This window comes from Monodelphis domestica, chromosome 6, assembly GCF_027887165.1.
Source record: "Monodelphis domestica isolate mMonDom1 chromosome 6, mMonDom1.pri, whole genome shotgun sequence".
NCBI lineage: Eukaryota > Metazoa > Chordata > Mammalia > Didelphimorphia > Didelphidae > Monodelphis > Monodelphis domestica.
The window spans coordinates 41250832-41266124 of NC_077232.1; the positions used below are offsets into that span (position 1 = coordinate 41250832).

Genomic DNA, 15293 nt, shown 5'->3' on the forward strand with positions numbered 1-15293 from the left:
ATGTGGGACCTTTAAGAAAAGGTTTTATAGTGCCAGAATTTATGAAGTTTCTTGGCTTCTTAAAAAAAATCACAAATGGCAATGGCTATGTAATTTGAAGAAAACCAATCAACAAGTATTTATTAAACACCTTCAGGCAGTATTAATTGCCTCCTATTATTTAAATTACCAAATGAAGGCAATAGTTTGGTTATCCTCTATCTCCTTCAAAAATAGAGCAAAAAGAAAAGGCACAAACTGAAAGAAAACATTTTGGATAGAGGTCTCCATAGCAAAGATGGTTAAAAACATTGAGTTGAGTTCCTGAGATAATCAAAACTTCAGACAACTAATTTGGATTTTTAAAACAGTTTTTCTAATAGGCAAAAACTAGACCAGAAAATATAATTCTTTTCAAATATTTTCTAACCTTCTGAATGAATACAGAATATGTTTTATTGTTTTTCCTCTGAAATGAGTGTTAAATATCACTTCCTATAAGATCTAGGAATTTAAGAATGCTTAAGAACTTCCTTCTCATAATTACACTATATTTTCCTTGTCAAACATTTCTTCTAGTCTTATGTGAAAGTCTCTTCTGAAGAGGATTCATGTAAAAGTCATTCTATATACTAATAGCCTTTTAATCTTTTGCTAGTGTTACATGAGATATTTAAAACAATGGTATAACATTTCACAACCTGTAGCTCTCTTATGTATTACTTTCCTATTTAACCAGTGCCCATCTGAATCATTAATTGAGCCATTACTACTGTCTAAGCCATTACTATTGTCTAGGCAAGTGAAACATAAATGGAGAACCTTTCATTACATCAAAATCCTTTTAAAAAGAGAAATAAAAATAATGTAGTTTCCATGTGAAACAACAAAGTTCTTATGCACAATGGGGACACGAATTCAGTGCTGAAAATTTCTGCTTCCTACCAGTTAACACAAGGGAGCATTACAAAAACACCTAAAATAATATGTAACTTTAAAATGCTTTACATGCATAGACGCATACATACATACCTTTACATACACACCTGCATATTTCAACAAATCTGTCATGTCATCTCATCAAAGTACTCCTTCAAATGAAAGTTGTGAAGGGCAATTAGGTAGCACAGTAGAAAAAGCACCAGGACTGGAGTCAGTAGGATTTGGATTCAAATCTGGATTCAGTCACTTCCTAGCTGTGTGACCCTGGGCAAGTCACTTAAGCCCCATTAACTAGCCTTTACCGCTCTTCTGCCTCAGAACCAATACATGGTATTGATTTAAAGATGAAAAAATCTCCCCAAGGCTGGAAATTCAATGACCAATCCAAAACAATCTCCTGCTAATTAGCACAGGGCCCTGACCTGCTCCACTTCTGGACTGGCCCATTAGGAGCCTGATGGCCCTGGTACTAAATTTAGTGCAGACACTGGATCAATTTGGCAGAATGTATCTCAGAACTCCTGAGCTCAAGAGACTCAACAGCCTCAGTCTATCAAGCAGCAGAAGTAGTATTTGCCCCTGAGCAAACATTTATGCTAGCCTACTGCCAAGAAAGTCAATTATTGTCATCAGTATTTAATTTGTTAATATTCTGACCTTCATTTAAAGATTCTAATAATACACAGTAGCTGTATCCCTTTGATTTTCAGATAACGGACCCAGTCCAATGAATAAAGAAAATCAGACTAAAACCAAAGCTTGAATGAAGTTTTCTTTTGTCACTAAAGTATAACAAATTTTCCAATGATTAGAAATGAAATCTCTGCATTATTTACATAATATAAATATAGCTGACTCAAATGAGAATATTCATTTATAATACACATTAAAAAGTATTTTAAATGATAAATTAAGCAACAGAATTATAAAACCCTTATATCTACAAACTGTAGCTTACCACTATTTTAGCCAAAATGCCATCTTCTCCTGAATCCAATGTGACCACAGCCTTGTCTGTTTCGATTTCACATAATGCATCTCCAGCACTCACTGCTTCACCTAGAAAACAAGGTGGGAGCTTTATTTGTTTTTTTTATTATTATTTTTTTAATACCATGAGCTGTATCTCCGTGAATATGTCGATGGCTGGTAGTCATTTGTATTCTTAAAACAAGGGTAACTAACCATGGTCTCACTTTTTCTTCAAGGCATTGGAATTTTTTTTTTGCTTGACTATATATTTTTTATTAATAGGGGGTTTGCTTCCTTTTTTAAAATTTAATTTATTTAATCAACTTATAGCATTATTTCTTCAGTTACAAGAATCATATTATTTCCCTCCCTCCTCTCCCTCACCCTTCCAGTAGTTGATGGACAATTTCATTGGGTATTACATGTGTCCTTGAACAAAACCTATTTCCATGTTGTTGTTGTTTACATTAGGATGTTCATTTAGAGTCTTCATCCCCAACCATATCCCCTCAACCTATGTATTCAAGCAGTTGTTTTTCTTCTGTGTTTCTACTCCCACAGTTTTTCCTCTGAATGTAGATAATGTTTTTTTTCTCCTAGATCCCTCCAAGTTGTTCAGGGTCACTGCACTGCCACTAATGGAGAAGTCCATTACATTCAATTGTACCTCAGTGTATCAGTCTCTGTGTACAATGTTCTCCTGGTTCTGCTCCTTTCACTCTGTATCACTTCCTGGAGGTTGTTCTAGTCTCCATGGAATTCCTCCAGTTCATTATTCCTTTGAGCACAATACTATTCCATCACCAACATATACCACGATTTGTTCAGCCATTCCCCAACTGAAGGGCATCACCTCATTTTCCAATTTTTTGCCACCACAAAGAGCGCAACTATGAATATTTTTGTACAAGTCTTTTTCCTTATTATCTCTTTGGGGTACAAACCCAGCAGTGCTATTGCTGGGTCAAAGGGCAGTCTTTTATCGCCCTTTGGGATGCCATATAGAATGGTTGGATCAATTCACAACTCTACCAGCAATGCATTAATGTCCCAACTTTGCCACATCCCCTCCAGCATTCATTACTTTCCACTGCTATCATGTTGGCCGATCTGCTAAATGTGAGGTGATACCTCAGAGTTGTGATTTGCATTTCTCTGATTATAAGAGATTTAGGACACTTTTTCATGTGCTTATTAATAGTTTTGATTTCTTTAACTGAAAATTGCCTATTCATGTCCTTTGCCCATTTATCAATTGGAGAATGGCTTGATTTTTTGTACGACTGGTTTAGCGCTTTATCAATTTGAGTAATTGGACCTTTGCCAGAGGTTTCTGTTATGAAGACTGTTTCCCAATTTGTTGCTTCCCTTCTAATTTTGGATGCATTAGTTTTGTTTATACAAAAGCTTTTTAATTTGATGTAATCAAAATTACTGACTTTACATTTTGTGATTTTTTTTCTATCTCTTGCTAGGTTTTAAAATCTTTCCTTTCCCAAAGATCTGACAAGTATACTATTCTGTATTCACCTAATTTGCCTTTAGTTTTCTTCTTCAAATTCAAGTCATTCACCCATTCTGAGTTTATCTTGGGGTAGGGTGTGAGGTGTTGATCCAAACCTAATCTCTCCTACACTATCTTCCAATTTTCCCAGCAGTTTTTTTTATCAAATAGTGAGTTTTGGTCCCCAAAACTGGGATCTTTGGGCTTATCATAAACTGTCGTGCTGAGGTCATTTACCCCAAGTCTATTGCACTGATCCTCCTTTCTGTCTCTTAGCCAGTACCAAATTGTTTTGATGACCACTGCTTTATAGTATAGTTTGAGATCTGGGACTACAAGTCCTCCTTCCTTTGCATTTTTTTTTCATGATTTCCCTGGATATCCTCCAGCTTTTGTTCTTCCAAATGAACTTTGTTATGTTTTTTTCTAATTCAGTAAAAAAAGTTTTCTGGTAGTTCAATGGGTATGGCACTAAATAAGTAAATTAATTTGGGTAGGATTGTCATTTTTATTATGTTAGCTCGTCCTACCCATGAGCAATTAATGTTTTTCCAATTGTTTAGATCTAGTTTTAATTGTGTGGAGTGTTTTGTAGTTGTGTTCATACAGTTCCTGTGTTTGTCTCGGCAGATAGATTCCTAAGTATTTTATATTGTCTAGGGTAATTTTAAATGGAATTTCTCTAATTCTTGCTATTGAAATGGGTTGGAGATATATAGAAATGCTGATGATTTATGTGGGTTTATTTTGTATCCTGCAACTTTACTAAAGTTGTTGATTGTGTCTACTAGCTTTTTCATAGATTCTCTAGGATTCTTTAAGTAAACCACCATATCATTCAAAAAGAGTGATGGCTTGGTCTCCTCATTGCCTATTTTAATACCTTCAATTTCTTTTTCTTCTTTAATTGTTACTGCTAGTGTTTCTAGTACAATGTTAAATAATAGCGGTGATAATGGACATCCTTGTTTCACTCCTGATCTTATTGGGAAGGCTTCTAGTTTATCCCCATTGCAGATGATGATTGCTGATGGATTTAAATATATAATGTTCATTATTTTTAGGAAAAGCCCTTCTATTCCTATACTTTCTAGTGTTTTAAATAGGAATGAGTGTTGTATTTTATCAAAGGCTTTTTCTGCATCTACTGAGATAATCATATGATTTTTGTTGGTTTGCTTGTTAATATGGTCAATTATGTGGATGGTTTTCCTAATATTGAATCATCCTTGCATTCCTGGTACGAATCCTACCTGGTCATAGTGGATAACCCTCATGTTCACTTGCTGGAGTCTTTTTGCTAGTATCTTCTTTAAGATTTTTGCATCTATATTCATTAAGGAGATTGGTCTATAGTTTTCTTTCTCTGTTTTTGACCTTCCTGGCTTTGGAATCAGTACCATATTAGTGTTGTAAAAGGAATTTGGTAGAACTCCTTCTTTGCTGAATGTCAAATAGTTTGTATAATATTGGGATTAGTTGTTCTTTGAATGTATGATAGAATTCATTTGTGAATCCATCTAGACCTGGGGATTTTTTCTTAGAGAGTTCTTTGATGCAAGCCATTAGAATTTTTAATTCATAAACAGAAATGTTTCAAAATTCCTAAGAACTACCAGTAGAAATATATGAAAGAGAACTTTGGAAATATGTTTAACTAAAATAACAATTTCATAAATGTATTTTATAAAAATAATATTTTTAAAAGATAGTTATTGACTTAATAACCATTTACAAAACATCTACTAGGTGGATTATGACTTCAAAAAAACAAAATTAAAGGGCACCTGCCTAGAAATAGAAGCCAAAGTCATATATCCAACAGCTTTACATGCCAAACAATCTGAGATTCACAAAATCTCTATTCTGTGTCAAGATATGCAGTATGACCTGGAGTGGAAAGAGACTGACTATAACTAGATCAGATATGAGGTGATTCTAAAAGTCAAGATTGAAAATAAGGAGGCCTCAACTAGGTCAGTGGCCAACTGAGCAGAAGGAAGGGGATGGTTGTGATGTACAGTCATTAAGGGAAAATCAAACAAGAATTTATAGCTGTTTGGAGACTGAAATGAGAAAAAATAGCTGTCAAGGATGGCTCCAAAACTTGTCCCTTGAAAAGGGGATGAAAGTTTCCTGCCAGGAAGGATTTCAGATTGGAAGATGAGTGAGTTTGGATACAAATAGAGTAAATTCAGTTTTAGTCTAGGAATTAAATTCTTTGGGTCATGCAATAAAAAATGTCCAACAGGCAGTTAGAGAGAAAACAGTACATATGTACACTTATACTATGTGTGTGCATGTATAAAACATAACTTTATTATCTACAAAGGATGTCTAAAATTAAAAAAAATTATTTTAACCTCAAACTGTCCTCAAAACTATAAAATATATGAAGTAACTAGTAATATGAAGTAACTAGTCCCAGTTACCATATACATATGTAATATAAGATGGATTTATACATTTAATACAGATTATATATAATCTTATATATTCTGGTTGATTTGTTTTAATAACAGAAGCAAATTTGAAGTAGAAAGTATCCCTCTTAAAATATTTCCATGTGAGCATCTCATCCAGAAATGTGGGAGAGAAACTTTTGATATGAAAAGACATAGAATAATGAGGAAGAGCAGCAAAAGAGGTAAGATCTGAGAGCACCTGAGAAGAGAGCCTCTCTTCTCCCCCAACACTTAAATAGCTTGCAGTACTAGGAACAGATGTCACTGTTTATCTTTAAATTTCAATTTCTTCATCTGCAAAATGAAGGTGCTGAATCAGACAATTACTAAATCCCCTTCCAAGTCTCAAATTCTATGATCCTATTCACAAATTCTAAAACATCAATGATATCATGATTTTTAAAAAATGGGAAGTAATGTCCCCATGAGAGAAGAAGCACCCAGGATTCAAGGACCAGTAAACTTGTTTGTTAAATTTCCCTTCACTTTTTATTTTAAAAAGGAGAAAACGTTTATGACAAGAATACTTCTGCAAAACAGCATTTGTAGACATCAGAATAACAATGATGGCCCCTGCTGGCTTTATCAAGAACTTCTTTTTAAAAAATTTCACCTCTGGAGCTTTTTTCTTCTGGAAAAAAACTGCCTCATTTTTGCTGTTTGTCTGTTGGATGAATTCTAAAGTCAAGAATATCTTGCAGGTTTTAAGACTTGATCTTTAGTAAGTGACCAAATCAACCCTTTGGATTCTTTGAATTGGGGTGTTTCCTACACACATTTCTTCTGTGTTGTTAAAGAAGTTTTCTTAATCTCTCCCCTGTCCCTTTAAGAGGCAGAGGAGAAGAAACATTTCTCAGTAAGAGTCAGTTAACTGACAGTCTCTGTGAGAGTTGAAGGTTCCATTACCTAGGAGACAAAGGAAGAACAGAAGTAAAAGTGTGAATTGACAGTTAGGGCTTTTGTCTCTGGGTCTAACTGACATTTGGGAATAAAGAAAACAGATTTAGGGCCTTAAAAGTTTGTAAGGAGGTGATAGGTGATTAATGCCTATTGATTAGCTTAGATAGGTAGGTAAATAGTGATTAAATTCTTAGTCAGTGTAGGCAGAGTAGGCTGGGCCTGGCCCTAGCCCTGACAGAAGAAACTGTCCTCCAAGGCAGATAGATTTAGGGTTTTTTAGAAATTTTAGTTAGGATTGAGGTTTTAGGTATAGTTATAAAATTACTTACACCTTCCTCCTTTCTATCTTCTATCCGAACTTTTCTCCAAATAAACTAATTGTTTTGTGTTTTATCAAACTGCTCTCCTGACCTTTGTTCAAATACCTACCAAAAATTTTGACCCTGCACAGCACCCAACTAGTTGGACTCACATGGATCTTCATTTTACTAATTCCAACATTCCAACATCCTCACATAGATCACTCAGAACTGAACTGCTAAAAGAGTCCACCTGTGGCCACTGAAGTCAAAAGAATCTAACACCACAGAAACACTGGAAAGTGTATTTTATTTCTGGTGTATTTTTTGTGCTTTACCTTTTAAAAAGCCTTTCAGTTTTTACAGTCTGGCTTACTGGGAGTCTCATGCCTAGATTTCTGAAGAATAATTATTAAAACAAACCCCATTCACTTCAGTTCACTGGGCAGTGGAAGAAAGAAAACCAGATCCTGAACATGAAGTTATCCTCGACACTGTGGATCCAAACACAAGGATGGCCAAGAATTACTATAAGAATATGTGGCTTCTGTGATCAGCTGAGACACTAAAACCATCAAATTCAGCAAAGAGATGGAGAATCCTTTCCATGCCCTCAGTTTTAAGGGAAAATTCTATATGACTAAGGAAGAATTGTACTAGATAGAATCCAACAAGGAATCAAGCAACCTCCTGCATCTCATACATGAAATCCTATCCTGATGGCAAGTCAGTGAACACCCCTCTGCTTCTGACTACAGAGAATTTACCCCTTCTCTCTTTGTGAACTGATTCATAGCCCCTAGCATTAGCCATAGCCAAACACTTTTCTTCTTGCAGCTTTGTTGCACTATCTATCCATCTTTGTGCTCTTAAAGGAAAAAAAAATTCAGTGTTCCAATTGTAATTTTAAAACTGTTAAGTTTAGAAGATTACATAGAAAAAATGGTGCTTCAATAAAATGTTGAGTCCAGTTGAAATGGCTGGATCACTGTCAGAAGATTTATGGTTAAAATTAGGGGATTTCTCCCCATCTCCTCTATGTCCTAAAATCAGCATGCCTGAACCAGATTTGAAGGGAGAAAATTCTATAAAGCTGGCTTCACTTCATTCACTTCCTCCTAATTTTCTGTATGCAAAAGATAAATTAATATCTTGACAACTAAAAAAAAATCCAAATGACGAGTGAAATGCTAAGAAAATATACAAATGTAAGAAATCCTGAGAGGATCCTCCCAATAAAAAGAAGTTTCATTGTCTAGTTCCTTTAATATTCCACAGACACAAATACAACATTGGGTTCTCCATCTGTTACTCTTGTTACATGATTGGCCTAGTTCCTCTCTACTCAAACTGTCTATGGTACAGCCTACCTACCTACCTACCATGTACCTTTTCATTATCCTTTAGGGCAGAGATTCTTAGCCAGAAAATCTGCGAGTTTGCTTTTCCTCCCCTAATGTCTTGATAATTATACATAAACATAATCTATTTTATTTTATGCATTTAAAATGAGTCTGAGCAAGTGTTATGTCTCTAGGCTTCACTGGACTGACCAAAGGATCCAGAACATGAAAAGCTAAAAAATCTCTGCCTGGTATCATCTGCAATTTTGATACTTTGGCAATTACAGCTCCCATAATAATTACAGCTATATCTGTAATAATCACTTTAAGAATACTGTCATCACTAAAAATGATAATTTTTTTATAAATACAAAACCCCAAAGCATGAAGCACATCATGAATGAGGGAAACCAAAGCCAAGAACAGTTTACTGTTCCAAGCATTTATTGCTCCTGAATCTATTTTTGGGGGTCTTGACCAATAACTATCCAAATTTTTTTTGTTTATAACAAAAATGTGTCAAAGGGAAGTCTGATATGTAACAGGATATAGCCTCAAATGCTTCATCTCAGAAAAATGCCTCTCTGGCTCTATAAATGTGGGGTGGAGGGGTGCAGGGGAGAGGTAAAAATCACACAAAAGAATATTTTAATGCAATTTTTCCCATGAAAAACTAAAAGTACTTTGTATAAATTAGTAGTGAAGGCCTATGTCATATAAGATTGTGGGGCAAATTTGACCTAAAATTTTTACTGTAATTACTGTAATTAAAATATTACAGTAAAAATTTATCATGAAAAAACATTACAGCAATATGCTTTTCAAAAGAGTGGTTTGATATCTCAAAGATGTGGAATATGATGGGGTTTAACTCTCAGGAGAAATCAAAATTTTGACACGATCCTCAAATCAAATCACTCACCTTCTAATACTGATTTGTTCTTAGACTCATATAGTAATGAAATAAGTACTCTTATGATCCTTATAAAATGATTATTTAGTATGTTCATCAAAATAAGCTTTACCTGTAAGCATAATGCTTGCTAATCAAGGGACTATATCTAGTCTCTAAAAAGAAAATAAAAAGCTATCATGGAATTTTAGAAGCAACCAGGTGGTACAGAACACACTTACTTGGATTTGGAATCAAGAAAGGAAATTCAAATCCTACTTCAGACAGTTGAGTATGTCTGGGCAAATCACTTCACCCGTGTCTGTTTAAGTTTCTTTCACGTAAAAAAGGGAAAATAACAGTACTTACCTTACAAGGTTGTTGTGAGAATAAAATGAGATATTTGTAAACTATTTTGTCAACCTCAAAGTGCTAAATAAATTCTAGCTAATTATTATTATTATTATTATTCATTAGTATTTTAGAAACACAAAATTTCACAGCTAAAGGAGATAATTTAGTTCAACTTCTCATTGAGAAGAAAGCTCTGCAATCTTCAATGGGAAGTGACTCATCTTTTGTCACATTGGTTACTGAGTCACAAAGGCCAGAAAAGAAACAGTCTGAACTTTTAGTTCATCATACCCCATGAAGGGCTACTTAGTGGCTGCTTCCAAAATACAATGATAACTATTTTCTTTTTAAGGATAAAATACTATACTTCACATGTAAAAATGGGCCAGGATTCTTAAGAGTATCATGGGATAGGGAATTAAAAGAGGGTTTAGAGATCACCTGGGCCTCATTTCACAGATGAGAAATCAAAGCCAAAGGGCACACAAACAGGGATGAGCAGAAGAGTTTGAGAGGTGGCCTCATTTCCTCTCTATAAATCCTCCTCTGGTCTTTCCATTATATCATACTGCCTGAAGAGGTGATCCATAATTGATCAAGTGAGAGTGAGCTAAAAGGAGACAAATGTGAGTCCAAGGAATCTTCTTTGACATTGTCTAATTAGGCCTGGAAATTTAGTGAAATTAATCTTCTTTAAATTATCCCTAAAAAACTATTCTGTGACTGAACCATGCCTCAAGAACTGAGAATAATACCAGGCCAGCACATCTAATACAAAAATAACCAGAGTTCTTATAATTCATCAGAAATAAGAAACCTAGAAATAGATTCTGAGAGACTGTATTATTGATGAAGGTGAAACTTTCTTATATACAAAGTCACAACAATTTAATTGCCCCCAAGACCCAATCCCTCAATGGCTTGAGGCTCATAGCCTGGATCAGGGGGAAGCTCTATAAAGAAGGCTCTGCTGTTTTCCAGAAGATGTGATAACAAGATGTAGTTTTCCAAACATGGGACAGGGAGGACTTCAGTCTCACCTTTCAGTGCCTGCATGATGCTGCCAATAGTGATCTCTGGGCACATACTCAATCAGCAAGAATTCGTTTCTAAATTTTATTTATTTAATTATAATAGAATATTTTTTCCATGGTTACATGATTCATGTTCTTTCCCTACCTTCCTTCCACTCCACTCCCATAGCCAAAGCACAGTTCCATTGGGTTTTACATGTATCATTGATCAAGATATATTTCCATATTATTAGTATTTGCAATAATGATCATTTAGAGTCTACATCCCCAATGATATCCCCACAACCCATGTGATCAAGCAGTTGTTTTTCCTGTGTTTCTACTCCCACAGGTCTTCCTCTGAATGTGGATAGTGTTCTTTCTCATAAATTCCTCTGGATTATTCTGGATCATTGTATTACTATTAGTAGAGAAGTCCATTATGCCAAATTGTGCCACAGTGTGTCAGTCTCTGTGTATAATGTTCTCCTGGTTCTGCTCCTTTTACTCTGCAGAGCCTAGACTGGACTAGCACATAGATAACAAACCACAGTAACTGGAAGTGTAATTTATTAAATAAGGGAAAGGTTAAGAGGGTAAAGGGAAATCCTATCCTTGGGACTACTAAAATAACCCCAAATCTAATGCCTTTGTATGAAGGATTTTCTTAGAGTTAAGTTTCTACACTATCTCCCGGATATGCTAAGCTGTAAACTCAATCTCTGTACACCTATTCTGCCCTAACCCTCTTGGTGTTAAGGAAGATACTGGCTAATACCAGATCACCCAGAGATCCAGGGGAAGATCCTGAGTCCAGATAGACTTGGACCTTAGCTTACAACCAGCTTCAGATGACCCAGGACAGAGACAGCTTCCTCAGATCTTCTTTAGGACACATAGCACACAACCAGTAACACAGGATTGGGTCAAACTCCCAGGACTTGACAGCCACTCCCTCCAGGATCAAATCTAGAGGCAGACAGACAGCCTAACTGTCCCTGAGGTTTCTCTCGGCTTAACTCCCCTTTCCAAGATTCTGTGGAAAAGAGAGAAATTATAAGGCACAAACTGACAACATGGGTTGAAGCATGTCCATCCAAGAAAAAGGACACAGCAACAGTAATGAGATTTCTATTAAAAGAGATAATACCTAGACATGGCATTCCCGATACCATAGATTCGGACAAGGGGTCCCATTTCACTTCCCAAGTTCTACAAAAAATCTACAAGTACTTGGGGATTAAATGCAACTATCATTTAGTTAATCGGCCCCAAAGTTCCTGTCAGGTCTAGCGGATGAATGAAGAATTGAAGACACAGGTAGGTAAATTCTGTTCAGAAACACATTTAAAATGGACAGATGTTATGCCTCTTGCTTTGCTCAACATAAGAACTAGACCTAGGACTGACTTGCATATATCACCATTTTAAATGCTATATAGTCAGCCACTTTGGCATGATAGGACAGTAAAGCCACCATACTTGTCCATGTTAAAAGGGGAATGTGTACTTCATGAATATTTAAAACAGATACAACGTAGACTAGACAAACTAAGGAAACTGGGCTTGCTTGTGCAAAGAATACCACTAGATTTTTCACTGTATAAGATAAAACCAGGAGATAAGGTATATGTCAAAAACTTTAATAGAGAATCTCCTACAGAACCAAGATGGATCAGACCAACATCGGTCATAATGACAACTCCAATATCTATAAAGGTTGATCAAAGAGATCCATGGTTCCATGCTTCACATGTAAAATTGCATCATGCCCATAATTTTGACTAGCCCTGGAAAAAAATCAATAACAGTCCCTATGGAAAACAAAGGAAAGCACACATGAGAGTACGTATCAACAGATAGTACAGACAAGAGAGTATTGCACTGTTAATAATTAAAAGTAGTGCTTGCCTAAACTGTGACAGTTAAAAGAGTGGTTGCCTTAAACTGTGACCGCAAAGATATGTTTTTTACATTAAAAATAAAGTGGTTGCCAGGGGAAAATTCCCAAATATGAAATATACCCAAGTCAGCTGGGTTTTTATGGATATTTTAATTAATACAAATAAGGAATTAATGAAAGAGAGAGAGTAAGAGGAAACAATGAGAAAAGAGATAGGCCAGCCTGGGCCAGCCTAGGCTTTTAAGCCTTAAGAGAGAGATTAGTCAGTCTTTTATCCACTCACCACAAGATTTGTCCCAAGCAAGATTCTAGTGTTCAGAGAGACACCAGTTCAGCTTCAGCTAGCTCAATCAAGTTCAGCCATCAAGCCCTTCAAGGCAGCTTTGGCCAGCTGCCTCCTCCAATTCAGCTTTTCCCAGGTGAATCTCCAAAGACCTCTTTTTGACTTCCTTTTAAAGGGAATTTTCTCCTATGTCACCTCCCCAAAGTTCTCACATCTACCAATCACATGGACAATCAATGGACTGACCATTCTTAATTCACACCTGAGTAGACTAAAATCTCTGAGTAAGTTCTCACCTCTTTGCCACTTGTAAGTTTACATGTTGCCTGACCTTTATAGGTACTTAGCACCCCTTTGTATTAGATCTAAAAATAGGCCCAGCTTAAGGACTTTTGCCTTACTATAAGTATGGGTTAAGTACTTTTCATTGTTCAGCAAGGAGTTTACAACTTTATCTTCCCCTAAAGTATGCTTAAGTAGGGATGGAGTAGAGGTCTCACATTCCTGATCTAAGTCCCTTCATTGTTTAAAATGGGGAATGGTCTTAACCAAATCCTATGAAGTAGGGTCTGAGAATTTTTAAGATTCACAGCACATGTTAAAATGATAACAGGAAAGCACCTCTAACTCATATAAAACAGCTTCAGAAAGAAAAACAGCCAGTAACAGACAAAAGGAAAAATATGCATTTAAAATTTTAACTCCAAAGAAAAGTCTCTACATACTCTACAAAGTCTCTGCCTACAATGGTAACAGCAAAGAAAGTAACAAGATTATTCCAAATGAATACATAACTCTAAACAAAACAAATTACATTATATCCAAATTCTATCTCCAAGACATAACTAAAGACAACATGCAATAACTCTCCTTGTGAAAAAACTCAAACATCAATAACTTCAAATTCATATTCTTAACAAAATTCTAAGAACTTATACTATACTGCTTACACCCACTCATGAAGATGAACATATAGTAAAGCTTACTTTACTCATGAAGATAATAAGTAATGCTTACTTCCACACATGAAGAATAACTAATGAATTCTGACAAGCACTCATGAAGAATTTATAGCTTACTTCCATGCACAATGAAAATTTCAATCTTACATACATGAACATGTAAAAACCTTCCACGCATGCATGTTCCTGATTGTTCCAGTATGTTCTGTAAAGATAATTTAAGGGTTGTGACTTAAAAATCTAAATTAATTGGTCGCCAGGGAAAAAATCCCAAATAAATACCCAAGTCAGTCTGGAAATTTATGGTAATTTTAATTAATATGGAGGGAAGAATTTTAAGGAGAAAGAGGGTATGATTTTTCCCACCTGGCCTGTGCCAGGGGGAGTTCAAGATCTCTGCCTCTAGGTCTCTGAAGGAGATTAGAGGCTTCTAAGAGGATAAAGTTTAGAAAGGAGGAAAAACTCAAACTCACCACCAAATCGAACAATAGCTGTAGCCATGCCAAGGTGTCAAAAGGCCCGGTACGCTGCCACCAGCCATCTCTTGGCCGCCAAAGGTACCAGAGAGAGGAAGTGATGTGAAATAGATAGACCTTTTACTCTTGTGTCCCCTCCTCTAAATTTTCACCTACCAATCACATCAGAGGCTTTTCTCCAGGACTGCCCATTTTTTAGTTCTCATCTTCTTTGATTAGATTATATCTTTTGGGTTACTTAATACTTCTTTGTTAAGTTCACCCTTTGTTAGTTACTTAACCTTTTTGTGATTAATTTACCCTATATAGTTACTTAACACCTTTTTTGTAATAAAATCTAAAAATAGACTTAGCTTAAAGTTCTAGCTTCACTATAAAGTAAGAACTAAGTACCTTCATTGTTCAATCAGGAGATTACAACTTTATCTTCACCATAAAGTAAGATCTAAGTAGGGTGGAGTAATTTAAAGTTCACAGTACCTGAATTAAAGAACACAGGACTACAATCAAGATTGACAGCAGAATCGCTGTCAAGAAGTCGGCTATGGGGAGAGGTGGTGGAAGGCGGGGAGGAAAAGAAAATGATTTTGGTTTCCAATGAATAATGTTTGGAAATGACCAAATAAAATAATGTTTAAAAAAAAAAGTGACAGCAGACAAGAGTGGTATGCTGACCAGATGACAAGAGACTTAGACACACAGAGTTTCTACAATCAATATCGGAAGACATGGAAGGACTTTGAAAGTTTGAACTTGTTATCATTAGGTTATATAAGAATGCGACATACATGTGAATATCATGTGTGTGTATATATATGCATATATTATACACACACATGCTACACTAAAATATAATGTAGGAAGATATCTCATGGAATGGGTAAGTATACAACATATGCATAGTTGCAAAACACAAACATCATTGATATATAACTTTCTGTGGAAGATTCAAACACAGATATTTCTTATCTGCATGAGTTTGCACAGAAATCAAGAGCAAGTATTA

General features: G+C 35.6%; 1 protein-coding gene across 1 annotated transcript in view; it reads right to left on the minus strand.

The window, feature by feature from the left end:
* The window catches only part of PDHX (pyruvate dehydrogenase complex component X), an 84946-nt gene that overhangs the window by 55417 nt on the left and 14236 nt on the right, over nucleotides 1-15293 (minus strand). Inside the window, exon 3 of the mRNA XM_001380776.4 lies at nucleotides 1880-1980. Within this exon, the coding sequence (XP_001380813.3) occupies nucleotides 1880-1980 (101 nt within the window). The remainder of the gene's footprint in view (nucleotides 1-1879; nucleotides 1981-15293) is intronic.